At 32.0% G+C, this 17,672-nt stretch overlaps 1 protein-coding gene across 3 annotated transcripts in view; it reads left to right on the top strand.

Annotated features, from left to right (window-relative positions):
* SEMA5A (semaphorin 5A) overlaps window positions 1-17,438 on the top strand; it is a 623,550-nt gene extending 606,112 nt beyond the window's left edge. For all 3 annotated transcript variants that reach the window (XM_074279132.1, XM_074279134.1, XM_074279133.1), the window contains 5 exons: window positions 1,670-1,840; window positions 2,558-2,713; window positions 4,530-4,577; window positions 7,527-7,738; window positions 9,993-17,438. In XM_074279132.1, the coding sequence (XP_074135233.1) occupies window positions 1,670-1,840; window positions 2,558-2,713; window positions 4,530-4,577; window positions 7,527-7,738; window positions 9,993-10,112 (707 nt within the window). In that variant the 3' untranslated portion in view covers window positions 10,113-17,438. The remainder of the gene's footprint in view (window positions 1-1,669; window positions 1,841-2,557; window positions 2,714-4,529; window positions 4,578-7,526; window positions 7,739-9,992) is intronic.
* Window positions 17,439-17,672: the final 234 nt, after the last annotated feature.

Genomic DNA, 17,672 nt, shown 5'->3' on the forward strand with positions numbered 1-17,672 from the left:
CCCTGTGGTGCACCTGTGCTAGTCTGCCTCCTCCAATCCTCCCCCATACCTTATTTCTAAAATATCTTCTGCTGGAAATTTGTTACACTCCAAATATTTGTAAGTTCTGTTACTTAGAAAACTGTTCAGAGGCTTTGTTGATTCTGAGGCAAGCCAAGAATAGCTCCAACAAAGACCTCGCTACTCTTTGCCTTTTTGCCTCTGCCCCTTTATAATCTGTTCTTTTGCAAACCACTTATGTACTTATTGGAAATGGAATGGCTTGTATAGATTTCAAATTTCAGACTTATGGAAATTCTTACATTTCTATATTTTCTTCTTTTAATAGTATGTTGTTTTTTACTATCAGAGCTTTCAAATAAAAATTGTTAATTTTGCTTTATATAATTTCTTTTATACTGTTTTCTTATGTGTTCCTTAACCTCTGTAGAGCTATGGAAGATATATTTTATAATTCTCTTCTAATTTCTTAAATGATGTGGCATTTAATATTTATATTGTTTATATAGTCCTATAGAGTAAGGCCAGGGAAAAATATATAAATTATATAATTTATATTATAATATAAATATAATATTTGTATTGTTAAATATCTATATTTATATATAATATATTATTCATATGTGCATTTATAAATTTTATATTTTATAAATATAAACATTTATATTTTTGGAGCATGATACAATATATAGCATTAAATGGGTATCTAAGCGTATATTCCACCTTATCTAAACATTTTCCTGTTTATAACATTTCCGGTCATATAAAGCAGTCCTTCCCTAGCAGATTGTGTTCTTCTGTTTTTGGTTAGTCAAGTAAGCTTTTATAATCCTTTTATAATTCCTTTACTAGGAACTAAGGGTTGTATTAAATGCTGGATATATAAAGGCAAAAATAAAACTATTCCTTCCCTCATGAAGTTTACATTCAAATAAAAAAGTTGATATATATAACTCCTGCACACTGGCTAAATACCACTGATCTGAGATCATAGTGGCTGATGACTTCATTTCCTGTTCATTACTTGTCATCTGCTTTCTTTGTTTTTATTTCTCTGGGGTTCCCTGATTCCCTAATAAGTTGGATTAGTTCTATTTATTTATTCAACCCATCTTGTCAAAAGAGAAGGGAGATTATAGTACAGTGAATGTACTAGTAGCTCAGGAGTCAGAATACCAATGTTCAAATCTTAATTCAGATTAGGAAGTTGAATTGGAGCACTTATGATGTCTCTCAGGTGTCACTCTATAGCTATGGTTCTGGAAACCCAATCAAGCTTCTCATTCCATAGTTGTAGTGTCTACTCTAATTTTAGGAAGCCATATAACAAAAAATATTGAGAGTTTTTTTGTTTCTATTTTATTTTCATATGTGCAGTTTTCATCTTAATCAACTAAGTTTAAAATTCTTGAAGAGATAGATTATAAACACTTTGCATATGTATACATATAGGTGTATATATTTGTATATGTATATATATATATATATATATTTGTGCATTTTTTATTTAAAAAATCAGAATATTGTTGTTCTGAGTATAGATATTCAGTAAAAAATTGTGGAATTAATCATGAAAATGAATAAATGAGTGAATTATATAATCAATGAATCAAAAATAATTCAGTTAATTGGGAAAATAACAATTTGTTTTGCTGTTTGTCTTTCACAGTTGATGGTGTTTGGTCTTGTTGGTCACCGTGGTCAAAATGCTCAGCCACCTGTGGAGGTGGACACTATATGAGGACCCGTTCATGTACAAACCCTGCTCCAGCATATGGAGGAGATATATGCCTTGGGCTCCACACTGAAGAGGCCCTCTGCAACACACAGCCATGTCCAGGTGAACATGTATCCTAGTTCTCTTCTTGCTGATATTGATTTATTTATTCAGTTATAGATCTCACTAAACACAACTCAGTAAATAATAGATGAATAAGAAATTCAAAATCACATATATTTGCAAGCATATTAATTATATATGGTAATGCTGTTCTTGTCAGAATTTGTTATTTTATGTTTATAACCAAAGATAAGGGCTGTTGTGGTAATTGAAAACTTCAATTCCCTTTCAAGAGCTTTCTTCATAATAAAGAGTTATTGTCTTGATATTGAAGTTTATATCTGAAAGAATTGTTAGGTAAGACATTCTGAAGGATTGATCTCTTTTCACATATTCACATACACTGTGCAATGGCATATATTGCTTATTTTGTGCCACTGTATTGACAGTTTTTGCACATTAACATACAGAGGCAAATACATTAGTATACTATTGACCAAATAAAAAAATACTATAAATAAATTATAAATATGGAAAAAAATTAAAAGATAAAAAAAAATTGTGGGTCATATTTATTTTGGGCCTTGCTTAGAAGCCATAGTTGTTGTTTGCTCATAGGCCTTAACATTAAATTGGATATTCTTAATAGAGAGACATATACTGGTAACAAATGAAAATAAAGTTTGATTTTATACTTTTGTGGTTTTTTTGGTGGGTTAGATTTTAATATAAAATATTTCCTTTCCATTTCCTTTCTCCTTCTTCTGGATGTTGCAGATAGCTGGTCTGAGTGGTCAGACTGGTCTGAATGTGACTCTTCTGGAACTCAATTCCGGGTCCGCCAATGTATCATTTTATTTCCTGTGGGTAACCAGTGTTCTGGGAATACCACAGAAAGTCGATCTTGTGTTTTTGACTCCAATTTCATTCCAGGTAAAGATTATGGTTATCTATCAAAATGAACAAATAAATTTTTAGCTATAAAACATGAGAGGGGAAGTAAGAAGGAGGTGAAAGAGAGAAGAAGGAGGAGAGAAGGGGAAAGAGAGGGTGGGGAAAGGGGGAAAAGAGAGGGAGAAGAGAGGAGGAAGGGAGGGAGGAAGAGAGGGAGGGAGAAAGAGGCAGAGTGACAAAGAGACAGAATTTCTTTATACATGTAAATTATATGTATATATGTGAAGGATAGTATATAAGTATAAACTATATATCATATAGCTAAATCTAGATTATATAGTTATAATATAGCTTGATACCCACACCATCTTTTATAATATGACTTTAGCTCTTAATAAAGGCAAATGATTCTTATTAAAATGTATTGGATCACTCATTTATTTGTACAAAAAATAGTTATTAACATTAATCATATGCATTAATATTGTTAAATATTTTAAATTGTAGAAGTTGAAAATTCCCACTGCTATTTCTAGACTCAAACAATTAAGGGTTAAAGGGTTTCTAGAACAGTCTTATTAATTTACAAATGAAGAAACCAGTGTTCAAAATGTTTAAGTGATTAACCCAAAGTCACAATAAAAAGCAGTTTGAACTTTAAAGCAGGTTTCCAATTCCAAATCTGGTTATCTTTTTACTCTACTACAATGCCTTTTAGGCATAGTAGAGCAATTGTATTAGAGGACCGATTAACTCCTTTATACTATTATACTGAAAGCAAAAGACATAATCATACATGCATGTATGTATGGATATATATATATATATATATATATATATATATATATATATATATATATATATATATATATATATATATATATATATATATATATACCTATGTATTATATATAAACATATATACATATGAATATGGTTTGATTTTACCCAATATATAAGTAGACCTTTGGAATAAGAATGTGATATTTCAAGATTGTATTTATTACTAAATCACAGTCCTGTTTTTTCTTTATGCATTTAACTAAGATCATCCTATTTGGGGGACAACCATCATCTTTAGCTGTATTTAACATTTTAGTATATTATAGATGCAGAATTACCACTCTTTTAATATAATCACATTTTAATTTTAATTTCTAATGAATGAAAAAATAAGTATAGAACATTTCAGAATTCTCTCAATTGTCTTATCCCCTTGGGGTATTAAAACAATGAAGTAGCATCTAATAATATTGATAATCTTACTTGTGGTTCTGGGTGTGACATTAAATGAAGGAAGAAGTGAAAATGTTTTTTCTGATAAGTTCCTTTACTTAGACTGGTAATGTCTTCCGTTGAACTTTTCTAGATTGATTCCACACTGCAGGAAATATGACAATTTGAGTTTTATATAAAAGTAAAGATCTAAGGGAGAAAATTGACAGGCTATGACTATTTGCAGCTTCACAGTGGGTAATGGACAGTTTAGCAGGAAAACCAACAAAAACTCCAGGATTGTTTTGAGGTTAATCTAGTATCTAGTGAAAAGAAAGATATTTCAAGTAACTGATCTTTATGATAGTCTTTTTTCCAGTGAAGGTAGTCTCATTAATCATTGTTTGATGACTAGAAACTGTGAAAATCAAAACAATATCCAAAGGGCAAAAAATAAAATAAGCAAGCATAATTTATAACTTTCATCTAAAAAAAAGGCTTATTCATCCTTTCTAGCATTCTTTATATTCAGGATGGTCTTTATAATAGTCAAAGTTATTGAAAGTTTTCTTAAAGTGTTTTCTATATGAAACAAAAATCAACCAAAAATGTATATATTATATGTTGTTTCTTCTTTCAGAAATATCTGTAGCAAGATCCAGTAGTGTAGAGGAGAAAAGATGTGGTGGTAAGTTTTTACTCTTTATTTATGTCAGATTCCCTTGTTTCTAAGTTTTTTACCATACCATTTTTACTTCCCACGGGCTCCATTTTGCTTTCATTCCTATTGGCTAAGAAGGCAGACTCTAAGTTGCTAGAGATACTTTAGAGGCCCCCCACTCCCTCTGAGTCAGCAGTTGTACTAATGGGAAATATTTTGTAGATATAGGATGCCTTCAGTTAGATTTCCCTTGAGTAAAATGGAGTTTAAGTGATTTGTTTAATTTGTAGTTTCAGTCATAGGCAGAAAAAGTCTCAAAACTTAAAACCTGACTGGATGAAGGTGCAATCCTACATTTTTAGAGTATATATAGAATTACCTTCCAAAACATGCTAGAAATTTCAGCACCTCTGGAAAGATGTCAATCAAACTGTGTCAAAGTCAAGTAGAAGTGATGTAAACTGTCTTCCCCTGATCTTGGGAGACAGTTTACATCAGAAGTATATACTGTCAGGCTATATATAGAGTTAGAAATCCAAAAATTAACATTGTGTTGTGTTACATTTTTATTTATTTTTGTTGAATTACATTTTAATCTGGTTCAGAGGAGTTCTTAAGTTTGACATTTCAGCTCAAGAGCAGTGAATGAAGCAGACTGGCCAGGTCAAGTAGGACATCTTGGAGCTTTACTTCATGGACTTAATATTCAAGTTGAGAAATCTTCATAAATACCTTTTCCTGACCATTGCCCATCAGAACTATGATTCCCATTTCTGTCAAAGGTCCCCACTTCTATTCTTCTCAAAACCCTCCACAGAACCCATCTCAGAAATTCAGTAAGAAAAGAAGCTTAACCTTGTGCTTGACAATGGTTTAGGTGATTATTTAGTGATTTTAAGAAGGCTGTCAGATAATTGACTTCAGATTCAGAACCTTGATTCAGCAGCATATTGATCATAAGCAGTAGTATGGCTGAAAGAGACAATCCTGCTCATCCTTCTGCAGTCAATTTCTTTAAAGCCACACTCACCTTCATGTGAATCCTCAAAAGATTTATGGCAATGTAACTCTTTTAAAGTACCAGAATAAAATTAGGAAACCTATTTAATGACACTTTTTCTTTAAAACTGATGGACTAAGGAGAGGCCAATGCTTAATCACTTTGGGAAGGAGAATAAAGTAAGAAGAAATGCAGTAATATTGAATCTGAAAGGCTTTTGGAACAGTCATTTAGAAACAAAGTTATTCATGTTTACATAAACTTCTTTCTTGAGAGGCAGTTAGAAAGACACTTCCCCCCCTTTTTGTCTAAAAAAAAAGTGAGTGTCAGAGAAATTATGGGATTTGTATAAGTATACCAAAAAAAAGCATTAGATCTAGGACTAAAACTCAGTTCTAATAGAAAAGCCTGTGTTACTTACTGGTTCTTAAATCTGACAAAAAATAGAATATTTCCTGAACTCCTGAGAACCTTGCAGATTTTCACTCTTGACAAGGGAGGGACAGTTCAGGTTTGTTGAGGGATGAGAGATGTGATGGGGGTTCCCAGGCCAGTGTTACAGGTATTGTGAAAGAATTTGCAGTCCCCATATGGCAAAAATGGGTTTATTTTCACTGAGAAACTATTTCCCTCAGTAGTGGGCTAGTTCCTAATTAGTAAGTTTGAGGTACAGTCTTGTTTGTTTGTTTTTAGCCTTCTTTGGTTTGGGGCTTGGGAGCAATTAAGGGCTAATTTCTAAATCAATAAGGGGTGATGATTGTTTCCCTGACCAAAGGGATTCCTAAATCAGTTGGAAGTGGATGTTTCCTGTGGGAACCCAGATTTCCCAGAGCTGGGAGTTTCAGGTGGGTGGATCATTTTTAGGAATTTCCCCAGGCCAGTTGGCCCACCTTCCACAAAGATCTGGGGGGCACAGAGTCCTATTACATCAGATTCACTTCTTAGATGAAAGTTCCATGTTTTCCATCAATAAACTGATAGCTATAGTGGTTATTTGAAGGTTTCCTTAAAGCAACTTAGGTGCTATTTGCACAATATTGAAGAGTATTCCTAGTTTCAACTAACTTCTTCAGAACATTGGGACATTTACAAAGCACTTTCCCAAAAACAATCTTTTGCAGTTATGTAATGATCCAATGCACTGATCCTTCTCATTTCTCACCCGTTTGACAGATGAGGGAAATGGACTATAAAAATAGGAACTGAGTCATCAAGTAAGGGAACCAAGACTTAAATTTTCTGACTCTAGAATTCAGAGTCCAAGGCCTGATCTCCCAGCTATGGGAATAGGGATCATATGACTTAGTCTCAATACTGAGAAATACTGCATCTAATCAGTCCCATTCACAGAGATAAGGACAAGGGAGTTAGTAACAACTGAAATAGTTAAATATTTATAATTCAATAAAAATAACTGTTGAGGAAAAAAAATCAAATACTATTAGAAGGGATTAGACACTAAATCTATACAAATCTGTTGAAAATATATTCTATATTAGTAAGTTTGGGCAGCTTTTCATTTCAGGTGAATTTACATTAAAATACAAAATTAAAAGGAGGCTTTTCATGAAAATTTACATGCCTTTGTTCACAATGTCATCAGTCCATTTTCTTAGCCAGATTTAATAAATGATACTTTGAAGAAAAGACACATTACATAGAAGCTTTATAAATACACAGTGTTTTACATTAGGAGAAAAAAAGCGAATGTTCTTTTATGAAGGTTATAAAAAGAGAGTCTTTTGCTAAGGTGTTAAGTATTGAATGGTGTATAAAAGGCAGATTATAATCCCTCAGAGTATTCACTTGGAACATACTTGCTCTTGCAGTCTTGGTGAACATGACATTTTAAAGGAAGAGATTATAATTTCTTTTATTTTGGGAGATTCCCAGGGCTTCTGTATTCTGAGGACTTTGAGCTTTTATAAAACAAGTCTGCATGAAATATAATATTGCTTTGACTATATGCTTTTCAGAATTCAACATGTTCCATATGATTGCCGTGGGATTAAGCAGCTCTATTCTTGGTTGCCTCCTTACCCTGCTCATCTACACATACTGCCAGCGATACCAGCAGCAGGCCCATGATGCTACTGTCATCCATCCAGTCTCACCAGCTCCTCTTAATACAAGCATAACTAACCACATCAACAAACTGGATAAATATGATTCTGTAGAAGCAATCAAGGTAAGAAATTGGCACAGACAGTATGAAGATAATATATGCACAATATATTCATACATATATAATATAGAGAGACACACATTTATACATATATATATATATATATTTTATATATGTATACACACATATATGCAAAATGAAAGACAATTATCTAGGGAATTCAGGTTGCAAGAATTATTGCTTTAAACTTATTAACTGTATTAAGTGGAGAAAGAGAGGGAAGAGGGGAGGCAGATTGAGAGGAGAGGAAGAGCAAGAGTATATCATAAAGGAACACTAAGGCAGCATCAAATGAATATTTGGTAAATATTGGAAATCTTTGTAAAAAGTCAGAAAATACTAAACTTTAGTAAAAATGTGATTGTCACACTGAACTCTGTATCTCCTATAAATGCTTGAATATTCAGAGATGAATTACAAAATTATAGCAACTACCCAGCTATGCAGAAATAGCAAAATGCAAGCTACTGATGGTTAGATATGACTAAAAAGAAAAAAAAATCATGAGTTCATTTCAGAAAAGAATAGTTAGGTAGAATATTGGCATACTTGGAATTTCATAAAAATATTTCATAGGACTATATGCAGTTTTATCTTTCTTAATTACCTTTAAATTTTAATACCATGTGCTTTTTCATATCAAAAGAATGATGTCTGATATGAAGTCTAGATGAGAAATTTTTAACATTTTCCAGAGGAAAATGACCCATTAAGCTTTACTAGAAGCACCTCTTCTTATAACTGAGAGGATAGAGAAATAGAGATTGACTTTATTTGTTATTCAATATACATTACATATAGTTACACAAATGGGAAGGCTCTGGAGGCTGTTGCTGAGGTCCCTTTCATGTTATATATAATTGAGGATAATTTCCTTTATTAAGAGAAATTAAACATGGACATTCCAAATAGGCTCATTGTTTCACTAGCAGTCTTAGTATTTCAGCAATCATTCTCAGAAGTTTATTCCCTCCCACTTTGTGAATGGCTTTCCACCATAACTTGTTCCATGAGCACCTCTATAATTTTTTCTTGTTTTTCTAAAAATTTTAATTTTATTTTTCCCAATAGTATTTCATATTTCCAAGTACATGTAAAGATAGTTCTCAGTATTCATTTTTGTGTTCTAAATTTTTCACCCTCCCTCCCTTACCTCTCTCCTTCCCAGACCTCAAGCAAAACATTTTCCCGTATTTTTCATGATGGAGCAATTTTATATTAAGGGCATTTTGAACCTCTAATTCTTTGTGTCAGTATTTCCTGAATTATCTTTTCCTGTCTATTTACAGAAGCCTCTTCATTTGAGCTAAGAAACATTGATAAGGAAATTGAACTATGTTGTACTCCTAAGTGATTGGGTCATAAGTCTAGTGTTACAAAGGATTTCAGAGGTCACCTGGCCTACCCGCAGGAGGCTCAGACATGTTAAGTGAATTAAACAAGGTTACATAGAAAATAGGTGTCATAAAGGAATTTGAATCCATATCCTCAGATTCCAAAGCCAGTGCTCTTTTTTCTCTTTCACATCACTTATAAGAGAGAACTCTTCTAAGTTTTACTTAAAGTTAGGATCCAACATGTCATTTAATGTTCATTGTATGGGCATCTTAGAATTTGCTTTATAGCACAGAAAAACTAGAACTGGAAGTAGTTATTAGATTTCACCAGAACCTGATTACTTTTATATTAATGATTAATAATTTCATTCTATTTGTGTTGAATTTTTTTCTGATCTTTCATGAAGTATTGACACAGCATGGGATAGACAAAGAAATGAAGCCATTTCCTTATTATTATTATTATTATTATTCCCTTATGCTTGGGGATTCTTAAATTCTAATTTTCTAGGAATAGACATATGATACTAGAAAAGTATGGAAAAATCATCTTATAGACAGAGGACAATACAGAAAAGGCAAAGAAAAACAATGGAAAGATGAAGATTAAGGTTTCTTGGGAAAAAATTAATGTTATTCTCAATTCTCTTTCAAATAAAATAATTTATATTTCCTAATTTCAAAAGGACATTTTAAGTAATAGAATCCTACCAGATATTCTTTTCAAAAGGTAAATGTCCAATGTTTCATAGGATCATATGTTTCATATAAATAAAGAAAGTGGTCGAATATTTTATTATTATATTTCCCTTGTGAACTGATATGAAGATACACGTTCTCATGTAAAGGGTTTCTCCTTATATAACATCTTCCAGGAATATAACTTACTGCGTTTTTTTTTTTTTTTATCCCTCTTACAGGCATTTAACAAAAACAACTTGATCCTAGAGGAAAGAAACAAATACTTCAATCCACATCTCACTGCAAAGACCTATTCTAACTCCTATTTTACAGATCTCAATAATTATGATGAGTACTAATAGCTCTTATATTTTTGGTCTCTTGTAATTCCCCAGTCCCCCAAGGCCTGTGCTTCATGACTGCCCCCCTGTGTTTGAGGCTTCAGAGATGAAGTTTGGAGACATTTCAAGCACACTTCAAGCCATCAGTGTCCCATTGCTGCCAAAAATACATCCCTTACCACAACAAAAACTCTGTGTGACATCATGAAAATTTGGTCTTCGGCACCTGTTCATAGTTGAATGAGCCATGAGAAATACTGTTTGTCACTGTATGTGAAGTTTTCTAATTGTGGTCAGTCAAATTTCTCTACAAGTTGAGGATTATTTTCTTGAGCTTTTTTGTAATTGTGCTATCTGCCTTTGAAGATTCCATTTAGGATACTACCATTGGCTTCATTTAGATGTGTCCTTTCAAGATATTTTAGAAGAGGAAAATAAGTAATTAAAAATAAATCCCTCTAAATTCAAGTATTTAGAACTACGTAACACTGGACAAAATGCTGAAGAAAAATTTTACTGTACAGATGTTCCACAGTGACCCCAGATGTTCCCCAATCTAAAAAATGTTCTGGCTGGAATGCTTGGAAGCAATCTCTTTCTCTCTCTCTTTCTCGGATTAAAAATTGAATCTATCCTGAGTAAGGCAAGAAACATGAAATGCAGACATGTCATTTCTGCAAATATTACATGAACTCTTCAGACAACTCAAGCTTTTATCTCATCACATTAAATATTTTTGTTGTAAGTTGGGGAAGAAGCAAGAAAGATGAAGTGCAGATTCAATCTGAAAGTTTCTGCATGTTACTCGTGAACTAGTTTCTTGTAACATTTGGATTTGCATGGCATTCCAAAGTCCTCTCCTTCATGTGATTTGCATAAAAGATCTATACATCTGGTCCATCAAAACTCAAGGAAGCCAAACCATGAACTAACCAACTGCATAATAATTGACTTACCACCCTTTCCTTGGCTGGCTTGGGAACAAATGGACAACACAGGACTGTTTTTCTGGTTACAAATCTCTATTTGCCAATACCTGTATTTTTGAAAATATCCAAAGTGCAGTTGTGTTATGAAAGGCAACTTTTGTCATCCTCCTGAAGTATCTGATATATGTTAATCAATCCCTGAAAAGAGCATTAATGATATTGTTTAAAGTGGGCTTCTTATAAGCCAGATGCTGTAAATAATTAATATTATCTAAATTTTAAACTGTCTTTTTCTGCCTGTAGCTTCAGGTAAGGGGACTGATAACTAGTCTTTATTTTGGCGCCTCTGCCACTGTTCTCAGAAAGCCTTCTATTGTTGCAGTATGTTAACTAACATCTGAGGCAATTAACTTCAAAGATTGCCTCATGGAGAAAAAGCAATGCCCGTTAATTGGTCCTAAGGTTCTGAGCAACATTTATTGATAAAAGAAACATTTCAGTGTGTTAGTATTTAGCACTATTCACAGACATTTCCCAGAAGATTGAAAAAAGTCAAATTATTTGGATGTAAACAGATGCTACACAACTGTTGTATTATGTAATGATATTTGAGCAATTTCTTTTAAAATGAAAACAGCAGTAAAACATGCTTCACCTGAACAACTCTTGGCATTCTGTCAAAAAAGTAAAACAAAACAAAACAAAAATCCACACAAACAGATAAACATATGCTGAAGTTACATCTAGTAGAAAACCAACCTCCATATTGGCAAATCTGTACTTAAGTGATCTTGAATGACATAGATTTTTTTAAAGGATATATTCATGGGACTATCTAATTCAGTAAAGATCAAAGTAAGAATTTAAGGTTAGGAAAGAAAAAAGATCGTGATCTACTGTGTATTGCTGTTAAATTGAGAAAAGTTTTTCCTCTATGCATATTTTCCACAACTACTATATAGAAGTTTTAAAAGGCAGATGATCTCTGGCAATCTGATGACATCTGGGTGCAGTACCTCCAGGATACTTTTTTGCAATGATGAGCTCATTTTGCATTGTAGGTGTTATTTGGATGCATCATCAGATTGTGTTCTTTGTGGATTTACACTTAATGAATGAAACACAGAACAGTTTCCTTGTTTTTAATATTTGTGGTGTTTATTTTGATTCTTCATAGAAGCATCAATCTATCCCATCACTTTTCCATAAGGACCAGGTACTATTTTTGGATAGTTCTTTATTTTCATTTTTCCCTGTGAATGAGGTTTTTTGTCTCTAAAAGTGATACTTTCTGTTTTTTTGGTTTTTTGTTTTTTTTTTTCCCTCAGGAAAAAAAAAAAAATTAATGCTTCAAGTTCACTAGATTAGTTGGGAAAAGCTTTTAGAATTATAGCAAATCTGGTATTATAATCAGTCTTCTGTAGCATTTGGGAGGAAATAACAGAATTTTCATATAAATAACATATAATTCTAAAGATACCCACTGCCAAAACACCTTTTACTCTTATTTCCTGCAGGCTATTGAAATAGAATTTTTCTGCATTGTGAATTTTACAAATTTAAATAGCACAAATTAGATTAGAATAACTACACTAGATATGTCTTGAAATATATTAGCTATATGTAATTTAAATTTTTTCCAACAATTTTAATAGTCATGTCACCTGTGTATATATAATTTACACGTTTTAGCTCTTCTTCATACATCTACACAATTCACATAATAATTGAACACCACTAGCAGAAAGCACTTCTATGTTTTTTATATTATAAAGCATGGAATTTCTGCAGAAACTTTGAGGAATAGCTTGGCACCCCAAACTCCCCCTTTTTGTTACCTTATACAACTTGATTTTCTTTTTCTCCTGGAATAAAAACTAGTGTCATAACACATGGTATCTTGATACATATATTGGAAGAAAGGTTGACATCAAATGATTTTAATAAGAGCTCTTCTTATGATATTCAAATTGGTTAAATGGAAGGTCAGGTGAACTTTATTTAAAAAGCTGAATTTTAGTTCTATATTTCAATTCTCTTGTAGTAATACCTGTTAATGTTCAAAGTTAGTCTCTCCTACGATGACGTATTAGCTAGAGTACTGGATTTGGAAAACTTAAGTTCAAATACCACTTTATCTAGATACTAGATTTGTGACCCTTTAGAATTCCCTTAATTTCACTGGATTTCAGCTTTCTCATATATAAAATAAAGAGTTTGGATTTTATAGCTTCTAATATTCTATAGCTTCTGATCTGATAGCCAATTTTAAGGCTACAATCAAAATCTTCATCTAATTAAGAATTTATAGAAGGGAGACCAAATTCTAACATATTATCTCTATGTGTACAAATCCAAATAATTCCAGAGATATATATGAAAAAGTGAAATTAGAAGAGTAACCTTAAAAATAAGCTTGAGAGCATCTCAGAGGTCTGCTACACTTTATTGATAATTAAGGGATTATCATATGATAATTGTACTTATGTTAATACATACATATATACATACATTTAAGTTCAACCTAAAAACAATGTTTTTATACTTTTAAATATTATGTTAGCCATCTTCACTTCCATTACATTACAGAAAATTTTAAATAATTCTAATTGAATGCTTTTTAATTACAATTATAATTTTTACTTTGGAGGAAGAGAACAGAATTTTTGTTATTATATTCAATATTAGTGAAATTTTAATGAAATTCAGAATAGAAGGAGCAAAATATTTTATTAAGAATATCACATCCTTGAAACAACGTGGGTAAAATATATGGATTCATAAGTAGATAATAAAGAGCCCATTTCACTCATATGCAAAAAGGATTCATTAGGCCTATTGAATTCTGAAATTATACAAAACACAAAAGAAATAAGTGTAAAGCAAGTATTAATTTTTTTCACTTTTATAATTTAAAATCTCATGGGAACAATTTTTTAAAAAAAAAAATTCAATGATGACCCTAAAATGGAAAATGATATAATTTATATATTCCTTCAAAGGTATTCTAAAATGATTAAATCTGTGCGATTTGACACCAAAATGATGGCATTTTAAGCAGAGGTCATCTTTATTTCACCATTTGACCTCTAAAACAATGAAAATATATTTAAGTGAAGATTTTTGGCCATTGGTTTTAGCATAAAAATGAATAAGGCTAAATTTAGACTTATGTTGTTAAGGGGTGTCAATGAAAGGAGACACATTGCAATAGAATTTGTTTTAAAACTTATATAAAAATCATACTTTTATATAAAGCAAAATAGATTATTTAGCCCTACTGTTTTCTTCACTATACACTACAAATTAGGCATTTTCCCTTTTAAAGTCACTGAAACTTTAGGATGCTTAGAAGTCTCTCTCTCACTCACTCTCTTTCTTTCTCTCAATATCTCTTTTTCTTTTTTCAGTAAGTCAGAGCTGGAAGTTCCCCAAAGCTTTGAAACAGCTTTCCACATCAGTTGCATATATGCTATAACTGCACAAATTTCTTTAGCCCCTGGATATCATTTAACACTGCATTGTGTTTCTTGTGCATGAATTTTTACTTTGACATCACCTGTATCCTAATGCAGTTTTTAATCTCTCTACTATTGCTATTTACAAAGCTACTATCATACTATCCTCTCAAAGAAGAAAGCTTTGGGCTATATAACAGCTAGCAACAGCTGCAGTGGGTGAAAGTGTTGATCTGTGCAAATCTAAAACCAAACGTTCTTAGCAAGGAAGACTTGCTATTGATGTTAACTGTATGATCAGTCAATTGAGAAAGAGGAGAGAGAGAGAGAGAGAGAGAGAGAGAGAGAAATCATAATTAATGTTTATCTGTATAACCACTGATAGCTTACTCTTCTTCAAGGGAAGGACAGTCTTATAGAGGAGCTATTCCTATTCATTTGTGATTTGTGGTTTTAGCTATAATTTATCCATAACCAACTAAACAACAAATGAGGCTAAGGGTTTTCAAATATTGGAAATAAGAACACATTTTAAAATATTAAAGGTTAAAGATATTTTAAATTCAATGATATTTTTGTCCTTGCAAGAATTCCCCATAATAGTCATCTGTGGGTTAGATTAGATGATCTCGATCTTTCAGTATTTTCATAGAAATAATTGTTAAGCAAAACATTTTTCCTATATTCTACTATCACACAAAACACATATTTTTTAAAAAAATTATTATATTTCTTGCTTTGTATTATTGAAATACAATGGAAAAGACCAAATTATTTAATTGTCTTTATTGAGTTTATAGATGATTTCTGAAAAAAAAGGGAATTTCTCCTTCTTTGTGTCTCAATGGGCAAAGCTGATATAATGATGAAATATAAAATGAAGTAAAAATTGGTTCCATTCAATATATTCATCCAATTTAATATGATAACAAGAAAAATAATAAAATACAAATAAACCAAAATTTTGAAGGCCAAATTCATAAACTCTTAAAAATCCCTAGATATTCATATTTCTAAGGGAAAGAACACTAATTTTTTTTTCTGAAAATCATTTTGTTGAGTCATGTCCAATGTTTAAATTCAGAATTAAGTGTTCCTTTCAACTTGGGCAAAGAATATCAACTCATTCATATAAGTTTATAAAATAGTTTTCTCAAAACAATTCTAAGATTAAACATTATTCCAATTTTGCATGTGAGAAACAGAGGTTCAAAGAAGTTGTGCTATCTATCCAGTATCATAAAACTGGTATTTAGTAGGGCTAAGACTTTGAGTATATGTTTATTTTACGTAGATACACACACACACACACCCCTACCATACCCAGGTCTTTTAAAAAAATTAGCCCATTTTCAAAAACCCCAGTTTTACCTAACTGAAATTGAAATAAGTACAAAATATAAATTTGGAAGGAAAACCGTAATGGATTTTCAAAATACATTCCTATTAACCAATATCAGCTTCTTTTTCTAAACAAAAAGAGTTATGGGAGGCAAAAAAAAATCATCCTTCTTTGGTAACAGCAATCTCTTCTGATGCAATTTAACACTGTGGTAGTTGAGACTGAAAATGATGCCATGTTCAGATAAAAGACTCACAGCTGGAAAGGAAATCCTGATCTTAGGCAATCCAATCTTTATCACTTTACAATTTCTCTAAGGCAAAATATCTTGTTGGGCCATCTCTAGAATAAGTATTTTAACTTTTTTTTGAAAAGACATGAATTAGTGCCTTGAAGAAGGTCAGCATTTGGTTATTTCACCAGCACAACTTTTGTTCCAATTAGCTAAAGATAAAAACATATTGGAAATATTTTTAAGATATCATTTTCACATGTCCCTTTGAACTCAGGAATGGCAAATGAATAAGAATACCTACTTCATTATCTAATGTTAATATAGCATCACAGCAAGTGCTCTATATAGACTTCACCTTAGAGAATATCATTGTTACCATAATTTTTTTCTACATATTCAGAAGAACATTGAAAGGCATGTTTGGTATCAGGATTGTCATTGAGATGTCTATAGATTTTAGAAACTTTTATTATTGTTCCTGTCATTGCCTCATCCATAGAGATGGGAAAGTTGGTCACAGGTCACTGACAGCTGCCTTCAACATGATGGGTGGCAGACTGAAGGATGATTTTGGAGATTAAGCCTGACTTAGGATGTTTTTTTCAGTTGATTTCAAAGTCACAACACTGAATTACAAATTCAGGGTACTACTATCTCTCATTATGAGACATGGGCACTCTCCAGTCCCATTGAACTCCTACTTGCTCCTTTGAACTATAACTATGGATCTAAAAGGACCTCTGACTTTTGTACTGTGAAAGAAAGTCTTTAAATGAACCCAGCAGCCTGTGCAACTTGAAAAGGCATCATGTAAGAAAATACTTATGCTCTGACCAATGCAGGATTTGTTTAAATACTGGTTGAAGTCATTGTTCTTTGCACCATTTAATCTGTGTGACAAGCAACTGCTCCTTTAGAACATGTCACATCAGTGTGTAAACCCAACATTGCAGCAGAGACTCAAAAGCAACTCTTTGGGGAATTAAAAAAAAGGAAATATGGAAAGAGTATTTCTTTATTAAACTTTCTCCATAGTTGAACTTTATGGTTTGATGTCTTTTGCATGATGTTACTATTGTCCTTGGAGCTGTTATTTTGGTTTTTTAAACCCTGGGACTGTCTCAATATGAAATTGTTGACTTTTGTTAAATTGTTGACTATTGTTGACTTTTATTAAAAAAATGGAGTTCAGTTTTTCAGTCCAGATTTCAAAGTTGCTTGAATAACATTTCAAGGTTGCTCCTCATGCTGGTCTTTAAACATTCCACATTATATCTGAGCCTTCTCCTCATTTACCACATGTCAATTAGCATGTTCCATTCTTAAAATCATGTTGCTAGATATGCCTAGCAGAAATTTTCATTAAATTTCATTTTTGTCCTTGTTGTTTGTCATTCAGAGAGTCTTCAGTGTTTGCAATAGTGCTAATACTACAATTCAGATGAGTTTTTAATGAAAACTGAAAGACCAATAGTTAAAAAACAATCTGTGTAAGACATTGATTGTGAATATGAATTGCCTCCAAAAGGTTCATTTGTTGGCAATTCAGCCATGGGGCTCATTACCTGTTGCCTTCATTCTATTATTGTCACTTCAAGAAACAGGTAATGGATT

This window comes from Sminthopsis crassicaudata, chromosome 1 (genome assembly GCF_048593235.1).
Source record: "Sminthopsis crassicaudata isolate SCR6 chromosome 1, ASM4859323v1, whole genome shotgun sequence".
Lineage (NCBI taxonomy): Eukaryota > Metazoa > Chordata > Mammalia > Dasyuromorphia > Dasyuridae > Sminthopsis > Sminthopsis crassicaudata.